The sequence below is a fragment of the Canis aureus genome, chromosome 16, assembly GCF_053574225.1.
Source record: "Canis aureus isolate CA01 chromosome 16, VMU_Caureus_v.1.0, whole genome shotgun sequence".
Lineage (NCBI taxonomy): Eukaryota > Metazoa > Chordata > Mammalia > Carnivora > Canidae > Canis > Canis aureus.
Window position 1 is genome coordinate 33,787,530 of NC_135626.1, and position 19,067 is coordinate 33,806,596.

The window sequence follows — 19,067 nt, forward strand, 5'->3', positions numbered from 1 at the left end:
GCTCACTCTTTAGCTCCCCAGATTCCCCAAGTGGGTAGTCTTCCTGTAATATCATTACGCCTGTGACTCTATCATAGCAATCTTCACACTGCACTATAACCATTCATTTACTCACCTGCCTTCTTCCTCTAGATTGGATGTCTGAGAGTAGAGTGTATGTATTTAATGCTGAATTTCCAGCCACCATGGTATTTGGCACATGGCAGGCACTCAATGGCTTTGAATGAATAAATGAACGTATGGAGGCAGTGTTTATTCTGGAATAGAACTGCCCAGTCGTTAATATTTTCTTTTCTCTCCTAGGTTTCTGATTCATCAAACCCATTTCTTAATCGAATGCTCAACAGAGATACTATCACAAGAATAACATATAAAAGTAAGTTTGGTTCGATTTCCTGTACAGCAACTATTCTATAAAGGTTAGTCCTGTCTGAAGGCAGAAAGCCAGAACTGATGATCTCCGAGGGCCTCTTTCAGCTTCATGATCCTTTAATTCTCTAGAAAGTCACTCTGGAGAGTCAGAGTTGGCTAAGAAGCGGCTCATTTCAAAAGGACATCCCCGGGGTGCCTTTGTCATCCACGCCTGTCTAAGGCGATAATGATTATTATGATGATGGTCATCGTTATCCCATGGATTTGTAATGAGCTGGGGGACTTGATGAGCTGACAAGCTCCACCATGTCAGCTGGCCACATTTGGGGCTTTGCCAATTACGTGATTGAGAAAGCACTCACCAGGTAGTTTGGATCCAACCTTAACGTTTCCAGAGCTGGACCAGATCTCCCTCTCTGTGTCACTGGGTCTCTTTTCAGGCTTAGGCACTTTTCTCCATTGCTATATGTGATCCACTGTTCTAGAGGACTCTGTCCATTTCCTGGGGTTTCCAGAGTGTTTTATGTCCAGAATCCGTAAGCAGATAAGGGAGAAAAGTGCAAAGTTGAAAGGAGAATAAGGAAAAAGGTGTTACTTCTCCCAAAGCAATCCCAGAAGTTGGGAAAAGTTAAGAGCTCACGCCAAGAGATGAAAGTAGTACAGAAAAAAAAAATTTTTTTTAAACTAATGAGGAGGAAGCAGGAAAGTGGGATTCAAGTCCCAACTTTGTCCTTGAGCAAAAAGCTTCATCAATGTTAACTCTGTTTCTTCATCTGTTAAGTGAATAAATTGAACTTCCAATTTCCAGGGTCATTCTGGGTCTGGGATTTTGAATTAAACAATAGGTAAATAATGACTTCATCCCAGTAAAAAGTGGTACGTCAATATTCTTACACCCACATCCCCGCGGAGTGTCCTTCTGCCAAATGAGGAGCTCAGCTGTATCTGCTGCTTCTGCTGCCTGTGGTGATCGGGAAAAGAAAGAGTGAATGTGTTTCAGGTGTCCCCTGGGACTGCTGGAGGAAGAGTGTGGAGAACCCTTCCCTTGTTCATGTATCCATTCATTTGGAAGACATTTTCTGTACACCTGCCCATGGAAGACACCAGGCAGGGCCCCCAGAACATAAATGGCATACCACCAGCCCTGCCCACAAGGTGCCCACTACAAAGTCACTTCTGTATGGAAAGGTTGGGGTGCAGAGCAGCGGGGTGGTGAATGAACATGGAGAACCAGCGCACTAGATGGACATCTCCTAAAGGATGGGGTTGTCTCTAAAACCATTCTATCCTTCCTCATTAGAGCCCCAGTGGAGTCCTCTCTAAGTGCACACTTAGGTTGCTCATCTAAGGAAGGCATTTCTGTCTCGTGTGCAAACTGCACATTTTATAATTGTCCATAAAATATTATTAGCCTTTTAACTTTTTTGATTAAAAAAGCATGAAAATTAAATAAAATGTTTTCAACTCATCTTGAATTTGCAGGTTAGAGACCATGAAAAGCCATGAACCTGCACATTAAGCCCCACCACACAATCTAACAGATTGCCAGCTGCAGAGCCGATTATCAGTGGGACTTTCATCCCCTCCCCACCCCCAACAGGGAGCTGATTAATATTAAGCGATGTGGCTGCTGTGGAACATGAAAGGCCCGATGGAGGTCCAGGCTGTGGAAAGATGGCCTTCCTCAGGGATGGGTACCCATTCTGGGGCAAACAAGGGGCTAGAGAGCCAGCCTAACAGGACTCATTGGGACCAACTGTGGATGGCCATTTTGTGGCTGAGAGAAATTTCAGCTTCATCTATTTTGAATGAAGCATCCCTGCTGACTGCTGCCCCATCAGCTCAGTGGGAAGAGAAGGACGCCCTCTGGCAATGGCTAAAGTGGGCAGCTGCGTGAAAACCCAAGACCTTCATTCAGCTGTTCGCTTGCTCACTCCACAAATATTTATTGAGTGGCTCCTAGGTGCCATGAAATAGATCAGTCGAACACATTTTCTCTTCCCAAGGTCCTCACTTTCTGAGTGGGGAGACAGGCCTATCGTAGTACATTATAGAGATTTATGTAACGAGCACAATGTGGAAAGTCTAAAGAGAGTTCTTTGGAATCCAGAAAATCTGCTTAGAATGCATGGCAAGGTTGCAAAGAGCAGGTGCCATTTAAATAAGGACTGAATAGATGAGTACCTATTTGCTGGCAAAAGAGAGGCGTGAGGGGAAGAGGAGGCAGGGAAGAAAGGGAGAGAGGATAGGAAGGCAGGCAGGGCGGAGGGGAAAAGAGAGGGAAGCAGGGAGGACATTTCAAGCACAAAGAGGAGCATCCTAAGCAAGGAGAGCATCCCAGGGACTGGGAAGAGTTCAGAGGGAGGAGCTCTGCCTTGGGCGGCAGTTCATTGCAGTGCCCACAGTATACACAGTAAACATGGGTAGGGCCTGAATTAATGCAGGTGGGAGTGGCCCCTTCAAGTAGCAGTAACAAGGGCAGAAGGGGTGACAGGAAAGGTGGTCTGGGTTCAGATCTTGAAGGGTCTTGACACCTTCTGAGGAGTTGAGGCAGAAGACTCATTTAAAGAAATGCCCTTAGGAATGCAAATGGAAGGGAGTGTGAGCACCTCTTCCCCTTCTGTCCCTCATAATCTATCTGTCCTGGCCAAGGAAGAAGAAAAGGAATGAAAGCAAGATAAAGGGACCCCACATGGGGAGAGGTAACCGCTTTTGGCCTCCTAATCACAGGTATTTGTGCTCTTACACTCTGGGCAATAATGGAGGTGTTCCCGTTAGTACCTTTATCACATGCCGCAGCGATAATGAAGGCCCTACCTGTGGGAATGGCCTCGACACAGCTATGCCCAGGACACTGTGGCCGAAAGGGATTGATTTGCTCAGCAGGAGAGCGCCAGCACTCTTCCATCCACTAAACTGCCTGAAGCAGCCAGTCTGTGGAAGATTGGTCTGGTGGCAAGTAGGGGATGTTCTGAAACAGGAATCATTCACTAGGAAGCCGCCAGTGGGTGGGAAACACAAGCCTGGAAGCCTCCCCAGAGGCTCTGTAGACATGCTAGCATTAGCGCCTGAGTTCCAGTGGAGACAACACTACCTGCTTAGGGGCATCTATCAGATACCCTGCTTCCATACTTCTAAGTAAGATTGAAAGAAACCAATCCCTGCCGCCACTGCCACCCAACCACATTACCCAGGGATACCTGACCTTGACCTCCACCCACTCTCCCAGCCCATTCTTCTACTGTTACCCAGAATTACACCCCAGCATAGCTTCAACATGGTACCCACTCTACAATGGGCTCAGCATCAGGATTAAAGAAACAACACTAATGAGCACTTTCCACATCTCAGGCTCTGTGCTAATAGCTTTACATGCAGCTCCTGAGCTAGTGTTCATGAAGTACCCACCTTCGGAGTGGTATGACTGCTATCCCAATTTACCAAGGCTGGAAGAAGTGAAGCAATTTGACAAGGGCACACATCTAGTAAGTGGCTGTGTAAGTCAGCAACTTCTGCCTAATGAGCAAGCATTCAAGAAGAAACACTGGTTTCTCCTGCTGCAGCTGTGAGTCAGTGGGGGGACTCTGCTTCCAGCTGCAGGTCTACAGATCAGCTAGTGTGGATTGGCTTCACAGGACAGTCACTTTTCTGGGATCAGATAAATACCCACGGCAAGTACTTCTCATGGCAGAGATCAGAAATATGGGATGTCACTTAAGGCTTAGGCTTGAAACTCATAAACCGTTACTTTTGCCCACTTTTAACTGGCCAAAGCAAGAGAAATGGCCGAGCCCCACAGCAAAATCCTCCTGTGGAGGTGGGGATGGGAAGGAAGTGAACACTTCCTGAGTGATAATCTAGCCTTCCATAGTGAGAAAGCAAGGATTCAATCACAAGTGCTCCCAGGAACTTTTCTATACCTTCATTTTTCCATCATGTTTCCTCTCTAAGGATAGGGAAAACCTTAGCTCTGAGGTCTTAAAACTCATTGTAATGCTGATACTTTCGCATTGCATGAAACTTGGCAGCATGTTTTTTTCTAAATTTAACTTTGGTTCAGTTTCAAGATCTGTCTCCTCTCTTTTTGCATTTGTTTCCACTAGGAAGGGACAGAAACTAACCACGGAACTTGTGGGCACATTGAAAGTTCGGGTTCATCCCATCCCATCCCCAGGTCTCTGCAACTCCTGCCTGTATCTTGGCAGGGGACCACCAGTGGAAATCAGCATCATCCAGGCTATGGTAGCACTGCCTTTGTTAGCACACAGTTACCTGAGAAGGCGTAGACATTTATTTCAGATGGGGTCAATCCTCCCCATCAGTCTTTCTCTTGGAAGCCATTGTAATGAGAAATCAGTCTAAGACTTTGAGCAGAAAGTGACATGATTTACTGACAAGGATCACTCTGGTTGCATATTTGGAAAGAGACTGTAGAGGGGCAAGTGTCAATACTAGGAGATAATTGCAACCATCCCAATGACATGACAATGTCAATCATGGTCCCAGTTGAATGTGAAGGGGGCGGCAAGAAATGATTGGGTTCTTTGTTCAAAAACCAAACAAAGAACAAAGAACCATGAGATTCTTGATAGATCAGATTTATGATGTGAGAGAAAGAGAGGAGTCAAGGATGACTGTAGCCTTTAGCCTGAACACCTGGAGGGAAGACATTCCCATCAGTGGAGCTAGGTAAGGCTGTGATGAAGCGTATTCATGAGTGGGGAAGGGAATCAGAAGTTTCGAACATGGTAAGCTTGAGATGTCTATTGGGCATCCAAGAAGAGGTGAGGAGTGGGCAGTTGAGTATATGAGTCTGGATTTCAGGAGAGAGAACTGTAGATATAAATGTGGAAGTCATTGGGATCCAGATGGCATTTAAACCTGGGTGAAATCATGAGTGAGAATAAATAGAGGAGAGAGGCGGGACATGTCCTCATTTTTTGAAAGAGCAGCTCAAATCCCCATGACTTAGGATTGCAAATCATTTCTAAAGATATATTTTAAATCCCACCCTGGAAGAGGCTCTTGCATGTCTGTCTTATTAACTAGGCAGAGAGGGGCAGGTGAGTGGGAGCAAGCATGGACCTATGGTCTGGGGGAATCACCATAAAATGGCAACTAGTAGGTACATAGTCCATTTGCTTGAGTTGGTCACAGATTAGAGGACTAGGAGGAAAAGGAACTGTGCAAAAACATTCTATTGAGCCAGTTAAGAAAAATCAATGCCAAGGAATCGGTAAAAGAAAACAAGCAGGAGAATCTCGCCAAAAAGACTGGAAATTTTGGAAGCCAGATACCATGGTGGTGAAACCACCATACTTATAGAAAGCAATGTGCTCTAGCCAAGAGAGATGGAATGAAGCAGCCCTGGGCTCCCAGCCCTACCCCTTCCTTGGCTGTATGACTTCAGTCAAGTTTCTTAATGATTCTGAAATTATAATTTCCTCATCAGTAAAATGAGGATAGTAACATTGATCTTGAGAAGGCTGGGGTCAGGATTAAGCCAGGTAATCAGTGAGTTGCCTAGGCAATGACTGGTATAAATGAGACACATTATCTTGTGCATTCCTTAATTGTCCAAAGGTGGTGGTCACATCCAGTTTCCTGAAGGGTGGGAGACAAGTCACTATAATGTCAGATAAAAACAATGTTCACGGTGAATACTATGCTGGGCGCATAATACGGCTCACTTTAAATGAAGCACAGCTCCTGTGTATGAACCCATGCACCGGATAGTAATGGCCTGGTGAGGTTCACTTTCCTTGGAAGCTTAGATTTCATATGTCTGAGCAAATCTTATAAAACACTCTCACAAACCCAGACCGACAATGGAAAAGACCAGCCAGAATTAATTTCAGGCTGAATTTAGAAAATCTTCCAAAGAAAATCCATTTTATTAAAGTTAAATTCCCCTTCAATAGACTGAGGGTCGAGACTGAAATCAGGACATTGAAAAATGGATTTCCTGAATGGATTTCCTGGAGGAGATATCAGTAATTTACTCAAAGTATTTTAATTTTTTAATGTGGTATATTGTAAGAATGCCAATATCCCTCCATCTTCCACGTGTTCATTAATTAGCAGCCACAGAGCTCCAATTACATAAAAGGTACCATTCTTATCATTTTAGTATCCACCTGATTTCATCAAGCTGGTGTTATTTTTTTAAAAGAGATTTTATGATATTTTCAAGGGTGAAACCAGTAACTAATGGAGTGCAAAGAGCCTTCGTAAATGGGGAACAGGGAGTAGCTATTAGAACATTACATATAAATGAAGGCTTTCTTCCCATGTCCTAGAACAGTGTAACATTTCAGTGGCTTCATTCTCTTTCAATTTCACATATTCCATTCATTTCATAGATTGAAAATACAGTGGTGAACCTCAGTCCAGTAAGGATCCAAAAGATCCCAGATTCCAAATTTAAAAAGATCTGGCTCTTGTCTTAATATATTCCCACTAAGGAAACAAGGACACACAACCGAAGGCACTCCGAGAAGAAATTTTAAATGTGCTTTTGGAGCACAGTACGAGCCCCTTAAAAGATTTTTTTCTGTCTCGCTTCTTTACAGCTTTGCTTTGGCCCCCCTTCCCTGATTCCAACTGAAAGATGATTGCATAGGCAAGGACAGAGCATCTTGTAACTCTCTTATACGTCTCGGGTCCTTGGGAAGTGTTCTGGGCACATGCTCCTTAGAGGGATGCAGCATTAAATGTGACGGAGTATCACTGGGGAGTTTGAGCATATTGCTTCTGGTGCCTTTCTCTGTGCTTAATTGAACTTGTACTTTCATTTCAAAAGAATGGCTTTGGAAATGTTTTCACAGAATGAGAAATGCAGCAATCACTTGCCATGTTGCAATCTAAGTAGTAACTCCAGGAAGCAAGGGACAGGAAAGGAGGGGCTTTACCTCTATGAATACAATTCTCAGAGGCCCTGTTTTTCACCGATTGTTTGTATAAAACACAAAACAAATCATATGACTTTATTCTTTGGTAATTGCCTTTCTTCAGTTCACTCCGATTTGCCTCAGATTACAAGAGGAAATGTCATTCCGTATGAGAAAATTGCCAAATAGTTCCTTATTGATCAGAACCAAGCCCGGTATCGATCTCTGGAACCACCGTGTCTTTTTCTCATTGGTACCGCTCTCTGAATGGGAACTTCATAAGCAGGGAGCCCGGCAATGTTAAATCTCTCAGTTGTCCACATAAGTGAACACAACACTTTTAACAGCGGCTGCCATTGAAGCTCAGACGAAGGGAAAGATTCCTCCCACTATGCAGTCCTAGGCATATCATCATAGTACATTTTTTCTTATTTAAAAAAAGAAGAAGAAAATGTCAGCTTGAGAGTTGTATCCATCACTGAGAACTCAGTCTAAGATAAATCACAGATTCAGCAAGAGCATGTCATAAAATTAAAAGCACATCTGTCAACTTCTCCAGTCATTTGAAAGAATAAAATTGGGCTGCTAACTGCATGGAGCTTTTCTATCTCTATCGATTATCCCAGGCGTCTCCCCTACTACAAAGATGTAGCCGACACATAAAGAATTACAGAAGTTGGACCTACTGAGGATAAATTTATCTACATAAGCTTGTTTATGTTGAAGGCTATTTGGGAGTCCATAGATTTTTTTTTTCACCTGAAGATGACTTTAGCAATTATCCAGAATAATCTGGTGCCCACAGTAAGAGGTTATGGGACTTAGCCATGAAGGAAGAGGAAATTCCTGGCAAACCACAAACTGAAACTTAGACTTGGATTAAGATTCATGCTTGAAGTCCAGGGCTTTGCCCTCTATAAACTACATTCTCATATGACAGGTAGATAGATAGAGGAGAGGTGGCTGGAAAGATGATAAAAGAGAAATACGGAAGAAAAGAATTAGAAATAAAGAAAACTTCTCTTTAAACATGAAATTTTGTTTGAACTTCTCTGTCACTTCCTTTCAATAAATATCCTTAAAGCAAACAGACTACCCCACTGGCCTCTGAGCTTCCCCTCAAATCTGTACGTCTCTACTAACAAACAACTCTAACCTCTAGATCTTCGCCCTCCTTACTAATGAATAAATAGATCCATGAGAGTCTGGTAAGCACAACCCATCACCTAGAGCTTTCGTTCTTAGACACCTTGCTGTCTCAGGGCCCAGAGGATAACTGTGACGGGTTACACACTGGTGGTTTTCTGCTGGCTGCTGCATAGACAGCGGAAGTGGGGGATACTTCGTTCCTGATCTGGTCAGCCATGGAACGCACCCCCAGTGTTCCTTGACACCAGGGCTGGAAATTTCTGAATTTGCCCATATTCTTTTCTTGGCTTCCATGGCCTTTGTCCCACCAAGTATACCAAACAAGTCTCCATGGGGAGAAAAGAAGATGTAAAAAGATCGCCTGTGGTTCTCAAATGCCAATCCCTAAAAGCTCGAACACTGACTTAATGGCAGCCTGAGGCAGAGTAGGGGGAGTCATGAGAAGAAACACTACATGTTAAATGCCCACCGATTTCAGCAATGTGAATACGGCAGTGTAAATAGATGCATTTAGCTTAGAAACTCGGTAATGCCAGATAGAGACAGGCACCAATCTCACACCTACCCTGATGTCTTGACGAGTGATATATATGGGGGGAGTAGCCGGCAGCATGTATTTCAGCCAGTGGTATGGACTGGAGTCTCAGAGATCTCTTCCCCATTATCTGACAAAGGATGTTACCTCTTCTTCCTTTAGTTTCTGCCCAGCGCCATCACCAGGAGGAGCTGCTGGGCAGAAACTGGTTTACTGATTCATCCAATCAGTGTTCCTTGAGCACCCGCCATGTGGTGGGCCCGTGCCTGGGCCTGGGGATTCACAGATAAGAGACAGAAGCCCTTCTCCCAAAGGTTGACAGGATGGTGGGGACTAAGTTATTTAAATACTAAGTTTAAATACTAAGTTATTATTGGCAAGCTGATTCAATAAATATGGTGACAAAGAAAGGCACTAACCCAGCTGGGGATAGCCAGGAGAGCTCAGGGAAGTCAAGCAGTGCTTATCCCAAGAAAGTGGTCATCCTGAGCAAGGAAATAGGAGGTGACATAAATGCTACCCAGGGCCGTATGCCAGGCCCTGTGCCAAGTACAGATCTTCCTCAACCATGGGGTGATGTTTGATAAACTCATCAGAAATTGAAAATACCCTAGGTCAACAATGCATTTACTATACCTAACCTACTGAACATCATAACTCTGCCTAGTTGACTTTGAACATGTTCAGAACACTTACATTAGCCCACAGTCGGGCAAAACCATCTAACACAAAGCCTATTTTATAATGAAGTGTTGGTTATCTCATGTAATTTATTGAATACTGCACTGAAAGTGAAAAACAGAATGTAAATGGTTGTGTATGGGTATAGAATGGGTGGAGGTTACTGGTTGTTTACCCTCAGGATCCAGGGGCTGATAGGGAGCTTTGGCTGGTGGCCCAGCATCACGGGAGATGATCCTACCGCGTATCCCTGGCCTGGGAAAAGATCCAAATTCACAATTTGACGTATGATTTCTACTGAACGAGTATTGCTTTCACACCAATATAAAGTTGAAAAATCGTAAACTGAACCATCCTAAATTGGGGACCATCTGTACTTGAAAAGTGTGATCTTATTTGTTCTTCAAACAACTCTGAGGCATGTACTCTGTCTCAGTTAGTTTGGGCTGCTGTCATAAACTACCATCAATGGGTGGCTTGCAAACTATAGAAATTTACTTCTGACAGTTCCGGAGGCTGAAATTCTGAGATCAGGATGCCAGCATGGCTGGGTTAAGGCGAAGTCCCTCTGCTGGGTTGCAGAAATCTTGTTGCATCTTCACATGGATGAAGGGGTGAGAGCATTCTCTGGGGTCCCTTTTATAAGGGTACTAATCCTGTTCGTGACAGCTCCATCCTCACGATCTAATTATCTCCCAAAAGCCCTACCTCCTAACATGGTCACATCAGGGGTTAGGACCTCAACATTTGAATTGGGGAGACGGGAACACATGCATTCAGTCCTGTGGTTACCCCAACCGTCTGCATACTACAGATGTGGAAATTGAGGCTCACATGGCTACCTGCACGTCCAAGGTCACACAGGTGAGCAGCAATGCCAGCATTAGAACTCAGGTCACACTCTTCACACTGGGTCTTTCCAAGTTCTGTAGTGTGAGGAAGTAAAAAAGGCAACACGTGTGGCACCTGGCTGGCTCAGACAGTGGAGCGTGCGACTCTTGATCTCAGGGTTGTGAGTTCAGCCCCGTGTCCAGTGTAGAAGTGACTTAAAAATAAAATCTTTAAAAAAAAAAAAAAAAAGGCAAAAGGTGAAGTGTGAATATTCACAGGATTCATGAAAAGAACCAAGTGGCGATGAGGATTGATGGTGGGAGGGTGGAACTGCCCGCAAGTTCTCTGATGGAGTGTTGCATCCCTCAGGGGACGTGGGCGAAGAGGAACCTCCTGGCAGGATCCCAGCAGGTGGAGTCTGGGATCCGGGCACAACAGTGTTTCGGAAGCACGCTGTTACCCTGCTGTGTGGGTTAACTCCCCGAACGTAGCGTCTTGCTCCTCGCCTGCCCCCCCACCGCCCACACGTACCAACACTTTCCTCAAATATGGGTGCAACACAGAGGCTGCTGATGGTTTCGGAGAAACATAAATGCTCGTTTCCTTTATTCCGGTCATGCCTGGAATGTCCCTCGTTCCACGGCCCTCTTCGTTCCCTCCTCCCCGCCGCCCCAAATAAATAAAATACAATAATAGCAGCATGCTAGAGTACCCAATATGCTCTGCGTGCAAGCTTGGTTAAACAAATCACATTGACCTTTAATAAAGATGTGCCGGATGCTTCCTTCTCTCATTCAATATGTTAATCTTCGGGCCAAACCGCCATCAGAGCAAGCACCATTAAGTGCAGAGCTGATCTCGCTACTCCCCTGCTTTAAACCCTTCAGTGGCTCCACATCGCCAGCGGGATGAAGCCCGAACTCCCAACAGCGCAGAGAAGGGCCTCCCGGGTGTGGCCTGTGCCCAGCACCAGCTTCATGTCACGCACACCGCTCCCTCCCCCTGCGGCCCACCAGCACTCCGGCCCTCAGCCTTGGTGCATCTCTCTCTCCATCCTCAGTTCTTTCCCTGGCGGAAATGTCGACGGTGCCCTTGACAGCCACCCTGCTGCCAGCTACACACTGATTAACTCCTGTCGTTCAAAATGCAGTTCAGGTCAGCTCCTCGATTAATACTCTCCTGAGTCCCACCCCCAGGCAGAACTGACAACCTCTCAACGCACCCAGTACAGCTCTATGTCACCATCTCTGTGGCTCCTTGCTGCATTTACTTAGTTGCATCCTGCTCACCTACACCTAGCTTAGTGCTTGACACAAAATAGGGGCTTAAGAGGTGGAGCCAAATGATGGCAATTCGACAAGCTTATTGTGCCGACGCCTGATGTGACGCCCAAGGAGCATCACGTTGGTGTGAGCTCTGGACACCGTGGCTTTGTCATGGAAGCACCTGACCACATAGGCCAGAGTGCAGACCCAGTCTAGCCATATTCCAATCACAGTATCTCTCCTGGGCTTGTCTTGATCCCCTCATGTTTGGATGGGAGGATAGACACATTAAAATGTAAATTGAAAGAAAGTCCTTTCTCCTAGGGTTGGCCTCCAAATCCAGCTTGAATACTCTATCTGTCCTGTGGTCATTTTGCGGACAAGGGTCCGGAGATGTTCAGTTCTCCCCCACTCAGGGTAATCAGAGGCCAGGAGGAGCAGTTGGGGCTGGAGCAGGCCAACGGTGGTTTTATTTATATCATTCCAAACCACTGGATCAGTTGATTTGTTCTTAATTCAGTTGACAAGTGAAGGAGAACTGAAATTCAAGTTTCCTTGGCAGAGATGACTCTTTTTTATTAGAGAAACTTAAGTGAGCAATTTCTGGAGGGAGAGATGGGAAAGGAAGGAGGCCTTTGCCCAGGAAAATGGATCAAGATCCCTGATGCTCAGGATCAGAAGGTAGGAACAGGCCTGGCCAAGGTACACTTATCACCTGATAGCTGAGCCTGCATGTATTTATTTTGCCATTTGTTGTCTGTCTCTTCAGTAGAATTAGAGGGGGCACTGCATCCATCTTGTTCACTGCTCTCTCTCTAGACCCTACCTAACCCTATGCCCAGCACAAACTGGTGCTTAGTGAACATCTGTTGAGTGAATTAATGACTTTGGTCTGGAAGTCAGGAGAGCTGGCTTTCATTTTCCACCCTATAGTCAGCTAGCTCTGTGACCTTAGGCAGGTTACTGTGCCTCTCTGTTCTTCTCAATGGGGATGTTGTTATCTGCCTAACCAATCTTTTTTTTTTTTTTTTTTAGATTTTATTCATTTATTCATGAGACACACACACACACACACGCACGCAGAGGCAGAGGCAGAGGCATAGGCAGAGAGAGAAGCAGGCTCCATGCAAGGAGCCTGATGTGGGACTTGATCCCAGGACTCCAGGATCATGCCTGGGCCGAAGGCAGGTGCTCAACCGCTGAGCCACCCAGGCGTCCCATGCCTGACCAATCAATCTTATAGGTTATTGTGAGGTTCCAGATGTATGTGAAAATCCTTTTTTACCATTATATGTGCACAGTGCTAAACCTGAAAGATTATGTCAATCACTGAAGAGTTAGTCCTTTTCCATTAGGAGTTAAAAACATGGATGAGAGACTCTAGGAAGACTGGAGAAGCCAGGTAGTTCCCTCCATCTGCCAGGCATTGGGTTCCATGGGCCTCCTGGACCAGCCACAGTAGTGGACACTCATGACAAACTGGAGGTGCAAGACCCCTAGGCACTTAGATCTGGAATCACCAGGATATAGAGGGTCATGGAAGCCGTGGATGTAGAAGGCCTTCTCACTGTACAGTGATGAAGAGAAAAAAAAAAAAAAAAAAACCTTGGACTTGTCCCCAGTAAATGTTAACACTGAGAGAAGCAGGTGGAGATTCAAGAGCCAGCAACAGAACCTGAAGGGAATGTCCAGGAAAAGGAATACCAAGCATGGTGTTTTGGAAGCCAGGAAAAGAGAGTAAGAGTGTGCAGAAAGAAGGGGAGGGATCACAGGGAGAGGAGGAAGGTGAGAGAGGTTCATTGGAATTTGTGGATGTTTTAAAACTTCAGTACATTACAGTGTTACAAAAATACAACCAATGCATTGAATTTAAAAACCGGAATGAGGGGATCCCTGGGTGGCTCTGTAGTTTAGCGCCTGTCATCGGCCCGGGGCATGATCCTGGAGTCCCTGCATGGAGCCTGTTTCTCCCTCCACCTGTGTCTCTCATGAATAAATAAATTTAAAAATCCAAAAAAAAAAAAAAAAAATTGGAATGAAATAAACCAAAATGCTCGTGGCAACTGTTTTAGATGACAGAGATATTTATTATCTTCTTGGTTTATTTTTTCCATATACTCTAATATGCACTTATATAATTTTATAATTGAAAAAGTATATTTGATAGTAAAATACATAGGAGTGTGACTACCTCAAACAGGTGTAAAAAGAGAAAAGGTTATGTGCATAGGCCCTATGAGAGGAGATCCACAAAAATGAAATCAATTGTTGAACTTAACTGTTGAATCTCATGGTAGATTTGATCTAATTTGCTTTTCTTCCTAAAAGTGTTTTCTTAATGTTCTTTTAATTAAGCAATGTTAATAAAGAAAGATGGTGACCAGGCAATGTTGCTGGCTCCAGGCCCTGGAGCCTTTTATGGTATATTTCATTATGACTATAACGCTATGGATCTAGGTCTCAGGGACCATATTCCCTGGTATGGTTCACCTAGAGTGAACATGTATTTGAGCAAGAAATAAGCCTTTGTTGTTTAAAATAACTGAGATTGGGGGGAACACCTGGGTAGCTCAGTGATTGAGCATCTGACTTTGGCTCAAGTCATGATCTCAGGGTTCTGGAATCGAGTCCCATATCAGGTTCCCTATGGGAAGCCTGCTTCTCCCTCTGCCTCTGTCTCTGCCTTTCTCTGTGTCTCTCATGAATAAATAAATTAAAATATTTTAAAAATAAATATATAAAATAAAATAACTGAGATTGGGGCGGGGAGCTGCTAATTACTGTAGCCTTTCCTGCAGATGTGGTCTTCTGAAATTTGAAAAGAAAAAGAAATTATCAGGAATCCCAGCACTTTCTTGAGAAACCTAACCCTTAGGTCTTTCTTATTTCCTTCTCCAGATGATGCATATTTACTACAGGGACTTAATATAGAGGAACTATATCCAGAGACCTCTAGTTTCATTACGTATGATGGGTCGATGACTATCCCACCCTGCTATGAGACAGCAAGTTGGATAATAATGAACAAACCTGTCTATATAACCAGGATGCAGGTGAGCTTTTCTGTGGTCTTTTAGCTAAAGGGGAAAATGATGTAAAGACTGGCTGGGTTTGTGGAGTGCCTGTCGATTAGTTTGCTAGGACTGCTTTGACAAAGTAACATAAACTCAGTGGCTTAAACAGCAGAAAAGTACTGCTTCACAGCTCTGGAGGCTATAAATCCAAGATCAAGGTGTCAGCAGGGTTGACCCCTTCTGAGGGACATAAGGAAGAATCTGTTCCATATCTGTCCTTCTGGTGGGTGGCCAGCAATCTTCGGTGTCCCCTGGCTCATAGAAACATTGCCTTCATCTTTACATTGTGTTTTTCCTCTATGTCTCTGCCCAAATCCCCTTTTTTATAAGGACACCTATGTCCCACTGAATTAGAGCCCACCCTGATGACCTCATCTTAACCAATTACTCCTGCCATGGCCCTATTTCCAAACGAGATCACATTCTGAGGTCCTGAGGGTTAGGACTTCAATTTATGAATTCTGAGGGTGCACAGTTGAATCACTACACCTATGTTTGAAGAACCAGCCTCTGACAAGGCTTAGCATGAACTAATTGTAGGAGCATCCCATATGTCGGAATGAGAAAAGACCACAGAGTCAATTCCCAAAGTGTGCTCTACAGTTATGATGTTCACACAGCAAATGAGAAAAATGGATGATATGTCCAAATATGCTTGAAAAAGCTGATTTTTTTTAAGTTAAATAGGGCTGCCTATTTAAGGCAGTTAAGTGTCCAGCGCTTGATCTCAGCCCAGATCTCAATCTCATGGTTGTGAGTTCAAGCCATAAATTGGGCTCCATACTGAGTATGGTGCCTACATTAAAAAAAAAAAAAAAAGAGTGAAATAGATTTCTTTATTAGGAAACTTCTCAGGGCCTTTAAATTGATAATATTTGTGTCAGTCTCCAAGAGGAAGTGTAGGATGTTTAGCATTTCATAAACTATTGAAATATGAAATATTTTAGAGCATCTCACAAGGCTAGTATGCCCCTGAACCACACAAGAACCAGGTCTGAGCATTGGGTGCCAGCTTTGCTAATGGCTCACTGTGCACACCCAAAGCCATCACCCCCACTTATGTGAAATCAATGCTCGTCCTCTTTATAAGGAGGGGAGTAAATCACATCTGTTCCAGTTCTGGCATTCTGTGACTGTGAGCATCTATAAAAACTCAAAAGGAAGATAAACAAAAAGAAAAGCAGATTCCAATATCCTTGACAGGATATGTACTCACAACCCAACAATCTGAACCATTTTAAGTCTTCAGTCCTACCTGTGTTGATTGCAATTCCTTTGGTGACAAGCCACCTCCTCCAGATAATTTAAACTTAGAAGAAAAAAAAAAAAAGGAGGTATTCAAGAGATATTGGGGCATCTTTACAGAAGTTGAAATCAGAAATTGATATTAGGAATTCATGAGAAGTCTGTCATCTCTGTTCTCTTTTGCTTCTTATTGCACATCTGCTTCCTTCTTCCCTGTTAGAGACAGAAAAATCTTCCTCTGCTTCGTGGTCCTGGGGCAAAACATGGTGGAAAACACTTTAGTCTCGATAGTCACAGAAAATGAACCAAACTGATCCAGCTTGATTTAGCTCTGACCCCTGGACCAGTCACTACAGTTTGGATAACACCCATGCGGGGGATTAATTTCCTGAGTTATTGGAAGTTACGGGACCATGAGGTGTCCAAGTGAGAAGGGAGTCTGGAGAACGAACTAGATAGATTTCCTCCTTTGATAGATGGTGCATCTGAGGATAAGAGAGAGCAAAGGACTTGCTCTGGGCCATGCGTGGCCTGGTGAGATGGAAGTAAGGCTCGCTTCGGGCACAGAGGCATGGAGGGGAGGGGGTGCCCGCAGCACAACTGAGTCACGTGTGCCCTGTCCCACGCAGCCAGTGACACCTGGCCTGGGCACAGTTAGCAGTTGTACTTCTTCCCTAGCGCATTTGGGAAGATGGGTGGGCCTCAGCCATGTCTCTCTTCACAGATGCATTCCTTGCGCCTGCTCAGCCAGAATCAGCCATCTCAGATCTTTCTGAGCATGAGTGACAACTTCAGGCCTGTGCAGCCACTCAACAACCGCTGCATCCGCACCAACATCAACTTCAGTTTACAGGGGAAGGACTGTCCCAACAACCGAGCCCAGAAGCTTCAGTACAGAGGTGGGTGTGGTGGCGCAGAGGGTAGCAGGCCCCCAGGCAGCACTCTGAAGGCTGGGTAGAATTTGATTACAAATGACAGTGAGGGGCACCTGGGTGACTCAGTGGTTGAGCGTCTGCCTTCGGCTCAGGTCGGGGTCCTAGGATTGAGTCTCCCATCGGGCTCCCCACAGAGAGCCTGCTTCTCCCTCTGCCTGTGTCTCTTCTTCTCTCTGTGTGTCTCTCATGAATAAATAAATAAAATCTTAAAAAAAAAAAATGACAGACCACTCCCTTTCCATTCCTGTGGTGCTTTTCCGTTGGCAAAACCTATGTATCATTAGAGAGAGACACAGAGAGAGGTAAGGGGAGGAGTGTCAAACCTTCAGATCCCTTATGGTTCAAGCAAGAAGCATTTGAAAAAAGAAAAAGGAAGGAAGGGAGTTTTACTGGAACCCAAGTGTGGACATCTGCTGAGGTATACAGTCTTCACCAGGAAGAAGAGAGTGGTCCCATGAAAGAACATTTGGTGGAGGGTTTTTTTTTTTTTTTTTTTTTTTTTGTACAAATAGTTACAAATCATTACACTAAGGATGTTTCAGGAAGTTGTATACCTTATCCCGAGCTTCTAGTATATGCAGCGCCATAGGACTTTAAACTGATGGGAAACAGGAAGGTGTTTTCCTTTTCCTTCTTAAGTTTTTATTTAAATTCCAGGTAGTTAACATACAGGGTGATATTCATTTCAGATGTACAATATAGCGATTCCACACTTCATACGTCACCTGGTGCTCATGACAAGTACACTCCTCATCCCCATCACCTAATTCACCCATTCCCACACCCACCTTCCCTCTGGTGACCATCAGTTGTTCTCTGAGTTAAAGAATCAGTTTCTTGGTTTGCCTCTCTCTTTTTTCCCTTTGCTTGTTTATTTTGTTCTTAAATTCCACATCTGCGTGAGATCATATGGTGTTTGTCCTTCTCTGACTGATTTATTTCGCTTAGCATAAGATAGCATTTTTACTGTCATTTTACCCAAGGGCCCAGAGAGGCTAATCCTCCAAATCTGTTAGAACAGGGCAGCTAGAAGTGCTCAAGCTTTTAGTTAAGTGCACAATGTACCCCCACCCTACCTCCTTTCCCCAAAAGGTGAGCAAATACTCTGGATGCCAGGCCATTGGGATCCAATGAGGTAACTTGTGTGAGCACAGCTTTTTCCGATGCTATGTCCCTACAGGTGACTATTATCCCTACTAAAGGAGACATTTAAGATGGCCCCTGCCTCCTGTAACCCTCTTGTCCACATCTGGCCCTCTCTTTTCGGTTATGCATGCTAAGTATCTGTTGATGGCTGTGGTAAACCCATGACACGGAAAGGAAGATAGAGGCAGAACAGAGTCGTGGAGATTTCTTCAGCAAGGAATCCACACACCTGAGTTCCAGGACTGGTTCTGTCATTATCAAGTCGTGTAAACCCAGCCAAGCCTTTTCCCCTCTGGACCTGGCTTCTTTCATGATGGTCTCTATACCATCTATTTCATTACTTGGGAGGAGCAAATGAAAGGCTGGATGGGGAAGCCCTTTGTAGCAGTAATGTGCCACCCAAATATGGGGGTTATGGATGTCACGAGGCAGCTTGTAGAAGCAGCTACCACTGCTGCCCATGTTCCCCCACTTCATCTCTCCTACTTTCCCACATCTCCTTCTTTCTTTTTTCTCTGTCAGACACATGCAGTCTCAAAACTATAATATTCTGTTTCCTTCCAGCCAGAACTACCAGAAAAATAACTCTGTTCATTCATTGAGCCTTCCCTTTATTCAATATGTAGTTAGTATGCACCTACGATGTGCCAGGCACTTAGCTAGGTGTTGGGGAGACAGTAGTGATGAAGACAGATAGGGCCCCATCCGTGCAGAGCTTATGGTCTAGAGGAGGGGTCACAAACTTTCTGTAAGAGCCAATTGGTAAACACTTTATTTAGGCTTTTGAGTCATATAGTCTCTGCTATATGGTAGTGTTGTAGTGTGAAAGCATCCATAGACATATGTAAATGATTAGGTGTGGCCACATTCCAATAAAACTTTATTTACAAAAACAGGTCACAGGCTACATTTGACCTTTGGGCTGTCATTTGCCCACCCTTCAT

General features: G+C 44.5%; 1 protein-coding gene across 3 annotated transcripts in view; it reads left to right on the forward strand.

Annotated features, from left to right (window-relative positions):
- Positions 1-19,067, forward strand: part of CA10 (carbonic anhydrase 10) — a 473,876-nt gene that overhangs the window by 453,143 nt on the left and 1,666 nt on the right. For all 3 annotated transcript variants that reach the window (XM_077852675.1, XM_077852674.1, XM_077852676.1), the window contains exons 7-9: positions 304-376; positions 14,622-14,776; positions 16,767-16,941. In XM_077852675.1, coding sequence (XP_077708801.1) covers positions 304-376; positions 14,622-14,776; positions 16,767-16,941 — 403 coding nt within the window. The remainder of the gene's footprint in view (positions 1-303; positions 377-14,621; positions 14,777-16,766; positions 16,942-19,067) is intronic.